The sequence below is a fragment of the Astatotilapia calliptera genome, chromosome 14 (genome assembly GCF_964374335.1).
Source record: "Astatotilapia calliptera chromosome 14, fAstCal68.1, whole genome shotgun sequence".
NCBI classification, from domain to species: domain Eukaryota; kingdom Metazoa; phylum Chordata; class Actinopteri; order Cichliformes; family Cichlidae; genus Astatotilapia; species Astatotilapia calliptera.
Window position 1 is genome coordinate 21,029,620 of NC_137435.1, and position 16,855 is coordinate 21,046,474.

At 41.3% G+C, this 16,855-nt stretch overlaps 1 protein-coding gene across 1 annotated transcript; it reads left to right on the forward strand.

Moving 5' to 3' along the window:
* The first annotated feature begins 10,507 nt into the window (after positions 1-10,507).
* LOC113036812 (mRNA decay activator protein ZFP36L1) lies at positions 10,508-14,147 on the forward strand. The gene is made up of 2 exons (XM_026193327.2): positions 10,508-10,692; positions 12,779-14,147. The coding sequence occupies exons 1-2, from the start codon at positions 10,639-10,641 to the stop codon at positions 14,006-14,008; spliced, it is 1,284 nt and encodes a 427-aa protein (XP_026049112.1). The 5' UTR covers positions 10,508-10,638; the 3' UTR covers positions 14,009-14,147.
* The last annotated feature ends 2,708 nt before the right edge of the window (positions 14,148-16,855 follow it).

Sequence of the window (16,855 nt, forward strand, 5' to 3'; positions counted from 1 at the left end):
TATGAAAATGTGTGATCAGTGAATCATAATACAAGTATTTGCTTTATTAATCCAGGTAAGACTATGAAAACATTTTATTCTGTACAGCAACTACATGTGAATACATATAAGATGCTAAAAATGCTTTCAGCAATACACTGAAACATCCTGAAACAACAAGTAACATCATCTGTATGATTCAAAGACATATTAAAAGACTTGCTGTCTGGTACAAAACATGGAAACTACAGGGGGAAGTTATGACAGGAAACAGTGTGGTAGACACTCTTCTCATCACGAAAAAACACATACAAGGATTATACATGCAGACATGCAGTTACAGCTCAACTCTTATAGCAATAAGAAGTAGATGGACAGGACAAGGAAGTGGAAGTAAAAGAAAATAACACCTGAATGCATGCAGGTGCATTCAGAAAGGACTGTATTTCTACCAAATTTACGATATACCAACCTATAAATAAATGTTAAAAAAAAAAAAAGGTGAACGACATCATCTGGTATGTGGCTTGAGATCCATCAATATGCCTCTGATCAAATACGCTCATCAATATTATGAGCCGTTGCCTGGATACAGTTGGACGGGAACACGTGTGAGAATATAAAGACGAGTATTCATCATCTTTTGGCACACTTTTAGGTGCACAGAAGAAGAAGGAGAAGGCTTACAATATATTCACATCAACCTCCCACAGCTGACGTGAATAAGAGACTGGAATGCAACGGGAGTAAAAAACACTGCTGAATTGCTCTGAGGGAGTAATAAATACACATTCTAACAGAAGACCTGCTGCCCCACTTCTGTCTACATTTGGTCAAACACTGGAAAGCACACACAACTATGTGTAAACACACAAAGTTAGCCTTATGACGATAATGCTATTTAGATGTAACATAAAGTTTTGAATTGTATAGTGCTGTGGCCCATTTTCAAACTCTATTTCCAGTAGTCAGTTCTGTTCAACTCTGATTAGCAAAAATTTGCACACCACACATACCAATCTTTTTACTTACCCTAAAAGGGCATTCTTGGTGCCTGTATCAGGCCATGTCTGAAACTGAAACAAATAGCAAGTAAAACCAAAAGAAAGCCACTGTTGTATGGTTTTAATGAAAGTTTATGTTGAATGGAGGGGGCATTTTAACCTGGAAAAAACTCCGGCCATGACCTCTGCTAAGCCGATGTAACAGGAATGAACACTGTTTCCCCACAGCACGTCAAACCCTGAACATTCCCGTTGTCTTCTGGTGGCCACAAGAACTCCAGTATTGATGACATGGGTTTATTTTTCACCCGTCTTTACCAGTCCTGACACAAAACCAGTAAACCAAAGAGCAAGGGAATTTTGCAAACAAGAACGCCTCACATTGCAGGCTAGCAACAGAGTGGTGTTTTTATCTGTCCTCCTCTTTAAACAGCTTCAATAAATAAAAACTTCTCACCACTTATGACGCTCGTTCTAGGCTTGGCTGTGCTTCATTGCCCAAACACCTGACATCAATCTGTACTTGTTTTACGTTAGTGGTCTTCTTCCTGTCTGGCAGCTGCGTGGTGTTTTGCATACAACAAAATCCCTTTCTAAGGTTTTAGCTAAAGTACATTGTTCAGAAAAGGCTACTTTACACAAGTATTTTTCCACTAAGGCCTACATTAGGATTTGAGCAGCAAACTTTTCAAGTTACATTTGTTAGTCTTTTATCATTAATGTTAAGGCACTATATTTTTTTTTATGCAGGTGAATTTTAAAAATAGACAAAACTCTGTGAAATTACCTATGGTAAAACTTTCATGAGAAGATCTCTCTTTGCTGCTTTCTATTTATGTTTTTCTCACCTTTGTCTGTCCTTTCCGCCTCCCACGCCTTCCTCTCTGTGTGTCGAGCACACAATGTTCATGTTAGTTTGACTTTTTTTTGTCTCATCAAAATGGCTTTCTTACACTAGGATCTGATGAAAGTCAGTAGATTTGGAGCTTTAGATGCTGCGCTCAGGGGGCTCAGGACGCATCTTTGATGACATTGCTTGTACAGTACTGTGCAAAAGTCTTCAGCCACCCTTAATTTATTCTTTTCTTTGGCATGGGTGCATGGATTTATTGAAACACATTCAAACATAAAGGGTGGGCCATTTATATGGATACACCATATTAAAATGGGAATGGTTGGTGATATTAAAGTCCTGTTTGTGCCACATTAGTATATGTGAGGGGGCAAACTCCTCAAGATGGGTGGTGACCATGGTGGGCATTTAGAAATCGGCCATCTTGGATACAACTTTGTTTTTTCAATAAGAAGAGGGCCATGTGACACATCAAACTTATTGGTAATGTCACAAGAAAAACAATGGTGTGCTTGGTTTCAGTGTAATTTGATTCTTTCATGAGTTATTTACAAGTTTCTCTTTGTTCACAGCCATTGACATGTCGAAGAGGTTAACACGTGAGGAGCGGATCGAAATCATGTTGATATCTGGTAAATGCAGTAACTGGGTCATTGCAGCAGATTTCAATGCAAGACACCCTATGAGACAACCCATCTCCCATGGTACAGTTAGCAAACTGCTTGCTAAGTTTCGTGAAACTGGTTCAGTGTTGGATTTGCCTAAATGTGGACGCAAGAAAACTGTAACTGATTAAGAAACATCAGTGGCTGTCCTAGCTTCATTCAGCAAGCGCCCACAGCGTAGCACTCGCCGCATGTCACTGGAGAGTGGCATTAGTCGAACATCCCTTCGGTGGATATTAGCTACTCACAAATGGCACCCTTACAAACTCCAGCTACTGCAGCATCTCAACGAGGAGGCCCACAAGGTCTCCCGATCTGACCCCCTTAGACTTTTATCTTTGGGGTCATCTGAAGGCAATTGTCTATGGTGTGAAGATACGAGATGTGCAGCACCTGAAACTACGGATACTGGATGCCTGTGCTGGCATTTCTCCTACGGTGTTGCTATCAGTGTGTGAAGAGTGGGAGAAGAGGGTTGCATTGACTATCCAACATAATGGGCAGCACATTGAACACATTTTATAAGTGGTCAGAAACTTGTAAATAACACATGAAAGAATCAAATTACGTTGAAACCAAGCACACCATTGTTTTTCTTGTGACATTAGCAATAAGTTTGATGTGTCACATGGCCCTCTTCCTATTGAAAAAACAAAAGTTGATGGCCGATTTCTAAATGGCCACCATGGTCACCACCCATCTTGAGGAGTTTGCCCCCTCACATATACGAATGTGGCACAAACAGGACTTTAATATCCCCAACCATTCCCATGTTATTACGGTGTATCCATATAAATGGCCCACCCTGTAGATAGAGATACGGCAGGAATACAGTTTGTACAAATTCAATATTTTCACTATCTTTTTTCTTCAACACAGCCTGAACTCTCTTAGGCAGCTTTCTTGTAATTTCTTTAAGTCTTCAGGAATAGTTCTCCACGCTTCTTGAAGGACACTTAAAGCTCGTCTTTGGATGTTGAGGGCCTTATCTTCTGTTCTCTGTCACACACACTGCTTCAATAATGTTGAGGTCCAGACTCTAGGGAGGCCAATCGATGACCAATGCTGTTCAATACTGTGTGTTTTTCTATCCAGGTATGCTTTTCCTGCATTGGCAGTGTGCTTGGGATCTTTGTCAAGCTGAAAAATTAAGCTGTTGCCATTCAGACTCTTTGACTCAGTACTGCATTCTGAATCAAACTCTGACAGTACGTTTCTGCATTTATAATTCCATCAATTTTGATCGTCAACACCAGTCGCTGCAATGCAGTCCCAAACAATGACAAAGCCTTGACTGTTTTTTATAGATGACTGTAGACACTTCCCAATGTACCCTTTTCTAAATTACTCTGTGCGTATTAACAACAATTTGAACCAAAAATTTCTGATTCTGAATCATTAATCTGTAAGACCTGTTGCCAAAGACTTTCAATCCAGTTCTTGTGTCATTTAACATACCCCAGTCTCTTCTTCATGCTTGGCTATTGCTCAAGACCATTGTGGGGAAAAAAAACTAAACAAGAAACCCTGGCTCCTTGGAGGCAAAATATTATAAGAAATGAGAAGCTGCTCAAGACTGCTTCCTGAATGGACCATATTTTAACTCACTGCTGTTCCTTCTGGTTACACATTAGACCGACAAATACACAGAGTGATAAACCACCCCTCTGTTATCGAAACAAAGATTTAGCTGTTTGTTTTGCTTTGGGTTCATAGGGGCTGTGTAACATGCACACACACATGCACACACACCCATACACATATTGATGTCTGGAGGGTTTCCAGGTACAAGTTCCCCTTTCTGTCAGTCTCTGTGTGAACTCAGCAGCCTTAGTTTCCTGCTATGGCCTTTTCATTGTGTTTATCAGAAAACTGCGTGTTTGAGTCATTGAAATAGTATATGCAGACTTTTAAACAAGTATTATATAAGGAATAACATCTGCCAGCTTATGGATTGTACATGAGTCATGTTCTATACTCTATATCGAAACTGATTTAGCCAAAGTAATCTAATGCACTCAGTTTGCAGTCCACCAACACCAACTTGGAAATAGTGCAACATCTCCCCCTTCTGGTGAAATAGCAGAAGAAGCTGCATAAACAAATTCTAACCCTGTTGCGAAATATAAGATTCCACAACTTTTTCATTCATGTTACTGGAACAATCTGTCACAAGGGCATAGCTTAACCTACGAACTTTCATCATTTGTTTCTTTTCTGGCAAATAAATCATATAAAACAAAGCTACACTATTGTATGGAGTCTTTACGGATCACATTAGAGTACAGGTGTAATCTTGAGATTATAATAATTAAAAAGATTTTTTGAGACCTTTTGTATTATCATCCCATATAATCAGTCTGATTTAATGTGCGAGTATTGAGGGTAATATCAGTTATCAGTCTGGTATAACTGGTATGCAGTTATTCTTTACTTCTGCAGCCGTCAGCAAACACCAGCAAGCTTATGGTAGGTAAATATCAAATTGCCCTCCTGTCTCTGCAACTTTCCAAACAATGGGATCATCACACAAGTTTACAGATTCTACATGTAACAGGGCGCACAGCTAATGCTACTGAGGTGATAGTAAAATCAATTCATGTTAAGTTACTTTGGAATGAGTGAGACTAAGTGTGCAACAGATCACCACAGATACCTCTGTCTTGCTATTTCATACAACTTGAATATTATTAATTAACACAGCATTTTAGATCTCATTCTAAAGACAACCAACACAGATCAAAAGGCAAAAACAGGAATAATAATAAATAACAATAAAACTGTAAGAACAAATGAAAACTATAATGAGACAGGAGGTATAGTGCAGCTACAGTACTGCGGTTAAAAACATTAACATGAGTCAGATCTGACATGTAATATTGTATTGTGGTAATAAAAGTTCCTTTGCCTGGAACTAGTAAATCCCAATGCACTGAAAAGTGCACCAGTTAAAGGGCAAAGATTGTGACATCACTGTTTGCAGACCTCTGTCACATGATATGCCTCAGTTTGTATGCTAGTGGTACTGCTTGTGTACATACAAATACAAACACAGCTGACTAATTTTCCTTCCTACTTTCCCTGAAAACAAAGAAGTTCAAAGAACTTGCATCTGAACTCTCCACCCTCACTCATTGTTTGTGCAGACATGTGTGCTGTTATCTTGTTACTAAACTTTCTCCATCCTTCTTCTCTTGCTTCCTAACTCTTGCTTCCTAATTGTATGCACATGAGTGAATTCCAGCGGATGGGAGAGGTAGAGAGGGAGGGTGTGATGTCAGAGGTCAAAGTTTAGATTCTGACCTTTGACCTCTTAGTAGAACCCAACTGTGTGGTAATTCTGTGTGTGTGTGTGTGTGTGTGTGTGTGTGTGTGTGTGTGTGTGTGTGTGTGTGTGTGTGTGTGTGTGTGTGTGTGCGCAAACCAAAAGGCTCTCTGTAATCACAATCACAAATGCACACACACAAACACGCGCACACAAGCAAGTGATGCAGGGGGTTACATTGTGAAAATGGGAGGGTGGCGAGGTGGGGTGGGGGTGAAAAAGGGGGAGAAAAATGGGAGCAGATGTTCATCAGGTCTACAAACCCCTCCTCCCTTCCCTTTATTTTTTTCCACTAGTAGTTGTAGCCTCTTATCTGAAGGAGGCTGTGTGGGGCTGTGGAGGAATGACTTCACTTAATCATGAGTTTTTCAATAGGCTGAGTGTGCAAGTATGTAGAGGTTGTAGGAGCACACACAAGCACAAAAGTGCATGCGCACAGACGTCAGTGTAATGCAGTTGTTTTAATCAGGAAATCCACTCACATCCAATGGTGATGTTGTAATTATGGATTAGTCAGCTCTACTATCTACCTCCTACTCAACCTTCCATTCAGTTCTTATAACCCGCAGACAGCTCTTAGACGTCCTTCCTACTCACTGAAAACCAATATTGTTTGATCATCAAGGGGTTTGTTAAATATATCAGAAAACATGAATTGTTTTTACATCATTTCCCTGGAAACATCTTATTAGACTTGGCGTGCAGTATAGCCTAAAGTCAAATATCTCAGGCAATACAACCTCTGGAAACCTGTTCTAATATCTAGTAGATGTTGAATAATCACAAGCTTTCATGATGACTAATTACTCCAGTGCTGAAAGATTACGTGACCAAGCAACAGAATGCATCCTGTGGCACATTTTTATGCACCTGGTGGAATAATCCCAAATCTCTGGATGAACCTCGCTGCAGATCCAGCCTCGACAAAACAATCTCCACTTTCCATCCTTTATTGCCTTCTCTCTCTCTCTCATTTCCCCTGTTTCTTCTAAATAACCCCAATCCTGCCCCTTCATCGTCTCCTCTCCCCCCTCTTGCATCCATCTCTTTCCCCCTACCCAGCCCTTCTATCCCACACATTCACCTTGCTCTGTTATTTCCACACTGTGTGTGTGTGCATGGCTGTAGTCACAGAGGGCAGGCCATTAGTTTGTTAGTTGGTTCTGCAGCTCATTGAGCTCATTGTGCTCCAAAGGCCCTCCAGCCCAGCTGGACTCAACAAGAAGCAAGAACTCCCTTTCAAATCTCTCACCTCCTTTCTCCTCCCCTCCCCCTCTCCTTTAACCCCCACTGCAGTAATCCCCAACTCAGCCCAAAGATTTAGTTTCTTCACAGAAGTAAACTGAACTTGCTAACCAAATAGCCAGCTTATAGCATTTGTTTGCCAAATTAACAAATTACCTCAAGGAACTTGTGTTGCTGACATCGTGCTAATGGTTTGTTGTTTACAGTGTCAGAGGAGGTAAAAACACACACACAGTGCCCACCTCTTAAGATGTAGAACTAATTAGAGCAACTTCTAATGTCACTTTCTGTTGAAGACACACAGCTGCATTAGCACTGGTTTTGTTTTATCCCGGGACAATACACATTATAATCATTGTGCATCTAAAAGTTCATTTTCATGCCCTTACTGTGCATCTTATAAATTTAAAGCATCACAGCAAGTTGCGGTAAATTTATAGTGTAGCAGTTTACACATTCGCCTAGGAAGCAAAAGATCCCTGGACTGCTTGGAGGTTGAATCAGCAAGGCCATCCAGTGTAAACAATTGCCAAATCAAATGTGTGAGTGGTGCTTCCTTAAGAAGGAGTCACCACTCATATATTTGATTTGCCAAATTTGGTAGCCCAAATTAAAAAATATTGTTAATGTGTTAAAGGATTTTAGTTCATGCGATGACAAAGTGCACCGAGACAATAGCGGCAGGAGACAATATTTGGCAATGGTAGCAGTCTGGTGGTTATGACAGTGTTGCCAAATCGACCTATAGGATCTGCTTGGCCATGAAAGCCCATGGCATGAAGTTCCCCGGCTCAGTTTTTATGCTGACGTTAACTCCAGAGAAAGTTTGGCACTCTGTAGTTACTGAATAAGCAAAGCATTGGTGGCTTTTACACCATGTTCTGTAACTTTACATGGTCTGCACTCTGCTGTGGTTCAAACACACTTTGGAATAACCAGTTAAAGATGATGGACGAATATCTATGGGTGAAGAAATTTCATTAACTGACTACTTGCAGTGCTGGCACCCTGTTACAGTATTACACTCAGATTTATTGAACTCTGTATAATAACCAATTCTTTCCCTATGGCAATGGCACTGAAAACACCTGAATGCAAAGATTAAGAGGTATGGACCAATACTCTTGTCCATGTATGTTTGGACATTACTTCTAAAATATCTGCTAATAAAGCATCACAACAAAAGCAGGGACATAACTCAGAATTATACCGAATCACAAAACTAGAAATCGCTATGAATTTGCCAAAAATTGCAAAGCGATCTACAACTTTTGAAGGGTGAAAGACATACATATTACTTACAATGTGGTACGTGAGATTTAAGAATCTGTGTGGGCACACACACAGTTTATTATCATACTGTTTAATAGCAATTATGTGCAAAAGCAGCCAATTCATTTGCTTTCTACGGGAAAGGAAAAGTCACAAATAATGTGCAGTTTATTACTTATGTTGAGTAAACCCCCAACCTTCAGACTGTAGAGTGGGCCTGTACCATTACAGCTCACTGGGGGTGGAATAGATTGAAATCCTCTGTCAAACACACACAAACACGTTCGCACACAAAAAACACACACTTAATGGTGACCACTTGGCTGGAGCAAAACAAAGCTTTTCGGCAGGCTTTGTTCTCAGCTGAACTCATCTTTCAAAAGGGACTCAGAGCTACAACTTGGACTCAAGAACTTCTGAGGCAGACTGAGTCATTTTTGTCAACCTTTTAAGATGTTCCTCTGGTCCTGCAGGGATTTCATGTGGGCTGGATATCATTGGGTTGTTAATACCACTTGTTTAAACTTACAAATGAACTCAAGAATTTTCACTGATGCCACAAATGAACCTATTCTAAGGTAAACTTAAAAGTCCTAATCAGAATCAGTTGCAGAAGAAACTGAAAGCAGCTCACTAAGGTTGCAGCCAACAGTTTGCTTGCTTATGAATGCAGTCAAAATTGGTACGAGGTGTGACAGCCGAAGTCCTGGCAGATGTGTTTGTGCTTGCGTGTTCTTGATGTTTTGTCTTTGTGAGGACTGACTTGTCTTACTGTTGACAGAAGGGCTTGAATTTATGATTGTAGTGTCTAAGGTAAGGTTTAGACTCCCTGTCTTTGTAAAGGTAAAGGGACTAAACCTGTTGTTTTGTGTGTGTGTGTGTGTGTGTGTGTGTGTGTGTGTGTGTGTGTGTGTGTGTGTGTGTGTGTGTGTGTGTGTGTGTGTGTGTGTGTATGTGTGTGTGTGTGTGTGCGAGAGAGTGGGACTAATCATCTCAAGGCTCTGCTCTGCAGTGGAATTTTTCACACATCTGTCTTCACCTTTGAAATCAACGCCTTCGTTCCTTCTTGTCTGTGTCATAGGGTTAGGCTGTCTCCACTTTTCTCCTTATCCACATTTAGTGCCTCAGTTTTCTGTTTCTTTGTTTTGTCCTTGAAATGGCCTTTTCTAGTTATGAGTCAGAAGCAGCACATCTGCAAAAGAAACCATCTGCCTGCATTTTCATTTCCTACTATGCATCAACTGAAAACAAGTATTTCAAGAGAACGGTGTAACAGTTGTCTGATCAAAGTAAACTCAAAAGGCCAGCCCTTGTGTACCAATGAACTAGAGATGTCATAAAACCACATATTCACTATAAGGAAAATACAGTGTTAGCAAATTAGTAAATTACTAAAATTTGAAAAAAAAAATGTAGAAAAAAGACAGGGTGAATACAACAATCTGTTCTTTATTTTTAAACCAATATATTGGTTATATAAATTTCCTGGTATAAAGCGGAACAATCTCTTCTTTCAAATATTGTCTTCAGGTGTTCTACTTTCCACAATTAACAGATTTAATTATTAAACCAATTAAATATTAACATTTGTTTTTTGTAGGATAGCCTATCTATTTACAGCTTTCTAAGCTTGTGGTCATGCCCGGATCATCAAGCTACAGCTTTCCTACTATTTCTTAAATTCTTTTTTTATTTTCTTTTTGGTTGGACCCCCAGTTGTAAATATCCTCAGAATGCCCATTCATTGTGGTGATAACCCCAGACTGTCTGCTGAAATGAACAAGAGGGATAGTGAAAGACAGAGGTACATGGAGAAGAGAAGAGAAGAGAAGAGAAGAGAAGAGAAGAGAAGAGAAGAAAGAGCAGTTAAAAAAAAAAGAACTATTAAAAAAAGCTATGAAATACGCAAAACTAAGAAATCTAGCCTATATATTGTGTAATACCCAAATCAGTGAAGCTAGGCGATAGATAATGCATATTATACAATCTTATAATCAATTTTCAACTTATAGTCAATAAATGTATTTATTTATTTATTTATTGCATATAATCCCTCATTCTCATCCTTCTTTAGAACCGCAGGATGTGGAAAAACAACTTTTTGCAGAATCCACAGAGGCGTGGGAGTGGCCAACAGTGGTGCTAGGTTTTAAATCCACACGTGGTCCGGGTCTTGGGCTTGTTTAGCACCCATACATAACTAGAAACTTCTGACCATCTCATGCCAGCGAGTTGCCCACGTCTATCGCGGCAGGGGCAGACGGGATCGGACGAAGGTTTTGATAGCTCAGCAAAATGCCATCTTATCCCCTGAACCAGTTTGCTGAGCTGGAAGAAATGATGTGCAAGGTAAACCAAAGCCCCATAAGAGCGCAAAAGAAAGTTTAGCGGAGAGCGAAAGTTGGCTAGGTCGGGGAGAGGAGGAGGGTGTTAGCCTGCTAGCTGCGCTGTTACGGAGTTTGCGGTCTCCATGTTATCTTTTCGAGTCTGCTTTAGTGGATAAAATGTGTCAGGCTTTCTCTTTTAAGACTCTTCGTCTGTCTTTTGACTGTTCTGTAACCTGAAAGTTTAACTCTGACCAGACGTTAAGTTGCCAGAAAGCAAGTTGTTGTAGTCCATCGCAACTTGGGCCCATGAAATTATCGATTTCATTATCGAGCCTAGTTTGTGATTTTCTCTCAACGCCGGTTAATTAACGTCATTAATTATTAAAGGTCGCTGTTTTCGTGCTAATAGCTTCTTCGATAGACAGTTCGCCAGTAAAGCATCTTATTTATACACATAACCCCAACAAGTTAAGTCACAAAAGTCATGGCTAACAGACTAAAGTCCCCAGTTAGAGCTGTGTTGAAGTGTAGAGGTCCTAAACTTGCTCGAAGTGGGGGAAAAAAAGTTTTGTAATACTTTTGTTTGTTTGTTGTTAAAGTTAACATTGCGTATTTTATTCCGTGCACTGAATGGAAACATTGTATAGCTCGTCTTAGTTATCAGAGCAAAAAACGTGTCTTGAAGGTTTTTGGTTTTTTTTGTTCCTTAGGTTTAGATGGACGAATCCAAAAATCAAACGGAAAGAGGGGTGACGCTACGTATTACAGATTTGAATCTAAAATATCTGAATTTGTCGTGCCAGTACAATGCAGCACAAAATAAGCATATGGATGGATCGATGTGTCAAAAATTTATTTTGACGACACAAGTTGGAAAAGTGTGCTTTTTATGTACCGTAAATGTCGGGCTATAAGCCGCTACTTTTTGCACAAGCTTTGAACCCTGCGGCTTTTAGTCAGGTGCGGCTTTTCTATGGATTGTCCGTGATTTTTGTCATATCGTAAGACGATATGTTTTGTGTGTTCCGCTGTTGTACGGCACTACGTTGCCTGGCGGAAGGATCGGGGTTCAAGAGTGGTATGTTAGTCACATGTCCGTCCGCCAGGCAACCTGGTGCCGTACGAAGTAGCGCGAAAAACAAACTTCAAAGTAGCGCTACGCATTCAGCGGGAGGCGTGGATGATGAGCGGCGATAAACTTGCAAGTTATGCCCAAAAAGCAAGTTATGCCCAACTCCACCGGTGGATTCTGACCGCGTGGAAAAGTGTGAAAACATCCACGATCACCAACGGATTTTGAAGGGCTGGACTGCTGCATGATGGAGAGGAGGACACCGCCACGGCCCTTCTGAGGGTGTTCGACTCTGACACTGACAATGAGGATTTCTTTGGTTTTGAAAGTGACAACGAAGGAGAGAAGAAGAGTGGATGACGAAGCCATCCTGAGCCTGTTTGTATCCGACACTGGAGAAGAGGACTTTGGTGGTTTTAGTGCGGAAGAAGAGAAAGATGGTGGTGAATGACTGACTTTTCTTCTTGTTAAAGCTGTGTCACTGCACCTGAGCCTAAAAGGTAGTCCGAATCTATTTTTCTGGTGTGCTGTAGGCTACTGTTATGTACTACATGTGCAAATATGTACCCATCTCTTTCCTGACAATTCCCTTTGTGCATATTCTCTTACATATGATAAGTCAACATTGAAACACCTGCGGCTTTTGGTCAGGTGCGGCTAATGTATGTACAAAACAGGATTTTCCCCTGATTTTAGCTTGTGCGGCTAATATTTAGGTGCGCTTTGTAGTCCGGGAAATACGGTACTTGTATACAAATGCCCAGTACCTCCCCACCCCCGAAACTTGGTTCTTGATGCTTGAATCTATCAGGGCACCTGACTCAAAATATTTCCAATGAAAACATTTAACAGAAATGTGCAAATAGAGCAGAAGATGTAACCTTTAGTGTTTAGTGGTAATAACAAAAACATATATTAATGTCTAACATAAACTGGCATAAACTAGTTAGCAAATGTATAAGTTTTAAAATTGCTGAATACTAATAGTAGCTTGTACAGGCTAATGATGTGGACTTTTTGTTTTTTTTAAATACAGCATTTACTGAATCTCAATCTGAGGGAGCCGAACAGAACAGTGCCATCCCTAAGTCTGGCCATGAGAACACCAGGTTACATCGGCGAGCCATGTCGAAACACTTCATTTTCCCTCTCCTCCCTGTCTTGCCTGCCCACTAATGCTTCGGACAGTGCACTTCTGACCTCCAACCAACGGGGACAGCAATCAGAGAGTGATCTACTTTCCCAGCTTGGTAATTCCACGCAGTGGGAGAAGCCAGGCTTCTTTTCCCAGCGCTCTCTCAGCATGGTAGAGACCAGTGGTGCAACAAGAGCAAGTCTAGGCTGGCCTGTGACAGGCACAAAATCCTCCCAAAGTGACATCAGCTCCGCCACACTGAACACCAGTTCCTCCTCGTCTGTGTCTGCCTGCTCTTCGTCGCCGCGCTATAAAACCGAACTGTGTCGGTCTTTCACCGAGAACGGCTTGTGCAAGTATGGGGGGAAGTGCCAGTTTGCCCATGGGCCAGAAGAGCTACGTGATCTAAACAGACATCCAAAATATAAAACTGAGCTGTGCCGTACGTTTCATACCATCGGCTTCTGCCCCTATGGGATCCGCTGTCACTTTGTTCACAACAGCGAGGAAGAAAAGAAACTTTCATTCTCTCGTTCTTCCTCCTCAAGCCTTCCTCAGCAGCTGCCCTCCACCTCCTCCTCCCGCTCCCATCGGCCACGTCTTATCCGGCAGAGTTTCAGCTTCTCTGGGTTTCCCTCAGCTCCCCACCAGGCCTTTCAGTCTGCCCTCACTCCTCATGTTTCTCTTGCCACCACCTCATTCACATGCCCACCAACGGCCTCTTCTCCTTCCTGCGCAGACATTACTGATCTTCTCTCCCATGCCTTTCTAGAAATGAACTCTGCCTTTGAGGTCTCCCCCGCTCAGCAGCACCATCCTCCCGTGGGTCCGGATCCCAGGTCTCCATTCATGCCCTCCCCTGACTCCGGCTATTCTCCGAGTGGGTTATCTCCAACGAGCTCCCCTTCCTTACAGCAGAGTCCCAGTGCTGCGGGGGTCCTTTCAGGGCCACTTGGTGTTAGATCCCTGTCCCACACTTCTCTCTCAGACCAGGACCAGGATGGGATCAGCTCTGCTGGTTCACTGAGCGGCTCCGAATCATCTGGTGGCATTAACGAAGCTAACGGCAAACGTCTGTTAGTTTTCAGTCAGCTCTCTCTTCCTGAGGATGCCACTGGGTTCTGCCTTTAAGCTGCAGATTGCTGGAACATGTGTACATGAGTATCCATACGCAGAATATCCACTGCGCACGTAGCCATACTTAAGAACACAGACCCTTAAACGCACACTCCCCGCTCACACACTGACTGACAACTAAGACATTTTTAGCATTCTGTGTGAAAAAATGACTGGGTGACCTAACACGCTGTCACACTGCACGCCACTGTCATTTGCACAAGGCACAGTGATGCTAAAACTCCAGTTTGTATGTGGCGGATTCACCAAAACGGTATATCTCAAAACAGATGTTTTAATGGTGTCCTTAAAAACCTTTTGAAGCTTTATCAAAATGATATGCTAGGATGGCAAAGTCCAACAAAGAATTTTGTAATCACAGTGTGAATTTAATTTCCTCCTGTCAGCATACTGCGACAGATCTAAAGAATGTGAGAAAGCCAAAGACATCTGTTTGTTGCTCGTTCGTTTCAGTAGGACAAACACGATGTGACGGTATGTTTAGGAGTTCTTCCATCTAATGTACACTGTATTGTTTATGTAATGTTTATAAGCTCGTGAAGTAGTGTTTTTGTTTTTCGCCCTTCCCTCTTGTGGTTGTACCATCTGGGGGCTGTGTTTAGATCGCTGGCCTCGAATCTGAATGTTACGTTTTTAAACAATGTATACCTGTAGTGTTATTTACCAGGTCTTGTTACGTTGTTGAACCAAGATTTGCTGCTGTGTTTGGAGAGATGCGAGCATGGGGTGAGAGTCTTCTTTTATATCAGGAGAGTAAGCTAGTGTGAGCGGAGGCGTTGCGTTTCTGCGGCTACTGCAGATGCTTTTTGGGTTCTCGTGCATTATTGACAAACCTCAAGCAGTCAAGTGTCAATTTGCCAAATTTAAACCACTCTGCAGCAGAGTGAAAAGTGACTCAGTCAGGAGAGCTTGGGCGCATATGGGTTCATATTGCACGGTTGGGAAAGCACAAGGTACCAGGCGCTGAATATCCATGCCGGGAGCTAGCCAATTAGTTCGATATGAAATGATGAGGTCAGAGCTTGAAGCCAGGTGACTATTTTCTGAGAAGTTGTCGTTTGTGGTGCTGAAGTGTTCGGGGTTTTCTTTGTTGTTTTTGTTTGTTTGTTTTTTATCTCAAACACAAACATTCCCAGTAAGTTTTTGTAAAGTGAGACTCTCACTCCGTCACTCCATCTCTGTTATTCAGTATTAATCTTTTTTTTTCTCTTTTCTGTTGATGCCTTTGTTGTTAAGACTGAAAAGTATCCTGGTCACATGCATGCGTAATATGCTCCCAGGTCTTTTTTTTTTTTTTTTTTTTTGCCTTACGAAGCTAGAGTCAGCCTACTGTAGGGTTAGAGGTATGTGTGCTTAGTGTTTTAGAAAATGTTACTTGGCTGTTTATTGTTTTTTCTTGTGTTAATGATGTAGTTGGTCTATTTAAAAACAAAAAACCCTTTTTCATCAGCGTGTTTAAGGCCTGTTTAGTGGTAAAGATGATCTTTAGTAAATTAATTTCTTTAATTTATTTTTAACATATTTATAGAGGACTTTTGAGTTGTTAATGCTTGCATCAAGTTTAATATATTTTGCTTTTTTGTACTGGAAATAAAGGAGTTTGTTTTTTTTAACTGTCTTTCTTTGACTTCTGTTTGCCACCTGCAGGTAAAAAGTGAAGATTTTAACATTTGATGTGCAAACTGCTTTTATTGAATAATGCAGATGTTTAAAAGGGAGGGGGGGGAGGGGGTTTAAATATATGCTATGCTGGTGTTAATGTAGCGTTGGCAAAAAGGCTCACAGGATGTAAGGTTTTAGGTCCAGGAAACCAGTGAACTGTCATTTCTGCTTTTCGTTTATCACATTTCCCCAGTGACCTGTGCCGTTGAGGTTAACCGTATCTATACAATAAAATAATTCCATTTGAGCTCTAAACCTCATTCATGAAGCTCATCTCAAGTTTATTTCCTCTAGATGGCTAACCTTTAAAGTATTCATGCAGTAGTTTACACTACACAAGTATTCCCTATACTTCCAGGATTAAGAAGTATTCTGTGATGCAGTCTCAAGGTGAAGAGTGTGAAAGCAATACTGATGAGAGCCTTTGAAATCCAGGAAAAGTCTTGGCTTTTTATTTTCCCTACAAAGCTTAGCCTTCGCTTCTTAAAGGGAAAAGTGATACTTGTGGATTTTAAAAACTCAGTGGCTGCTGGAGTCTGAAGCGAAGTCTCGGGGTTAAAAATGAGGAAAGCACTGTGGTCTCTCGCATCCTCGAAGTTCAGGTGCAGCAGTGTGTTTCTGGCAGCAAATTTGCAAATCAAAATGGATTTAAGCGAGTTTGGCAGTGCAGTCATGGCTGTCCCGGCCACTGCGGTCGAGGGTAATACGACAGTGGGGTGTGAATGTGGGAGTGTGGAGCAGTGTCACTAAAATTTCATGTAAAGATGAGATGTCTTTTGTTTGGGGTTTAATCTTACCAATCTTCAGTTTCCGCTTATTTCCTTTCTGCCTTCCCTGATTCCATCCCACATCCCTCACTTTGTGGTTACTTACATCTCCCTTCCTTTTCACCTCCTGCCCCCTCTATACCAGTATAATTGGAGTGCAATGCAACAGTTCCTGATATGAGACAATCTGACAAAAACACTTTACAAAAAGGCAGGCTTGATTAAAAAAATTAAAATATGATTTCAGGGCTTAAGATGCCTACTCACCCCTGATACTCAAGGAATCTCTCTGTCATGCACACACACAAGGGCTATTATTTTGTCACTTAACATGAGATGGGCCGGCTGTCTGGTAGTGATTAGTGGCCGTGAAGGGTTTAGAGGCATGCATCTGCTGTGTGTGTGTGTGTGT

What these genes read in the sequence shown, in the direction of transcription:
- LOC113036812 (XM_026193327.2), top strand. Translation starts at nt 10,639, where the DNA reads ATGCCATCTTATCCCCTGAACCAGTTTGCTGAGCTGGAAGAAATGATG. An exon ending in TGGAAGAAATGATGTGCAAG is followed by an intron (nt 10,693 to 12,778) that starts GTAAACCAAAGC and finishes TTTTAAATACAG; the next exon opens with CATTTACTGAATCTCAATCT.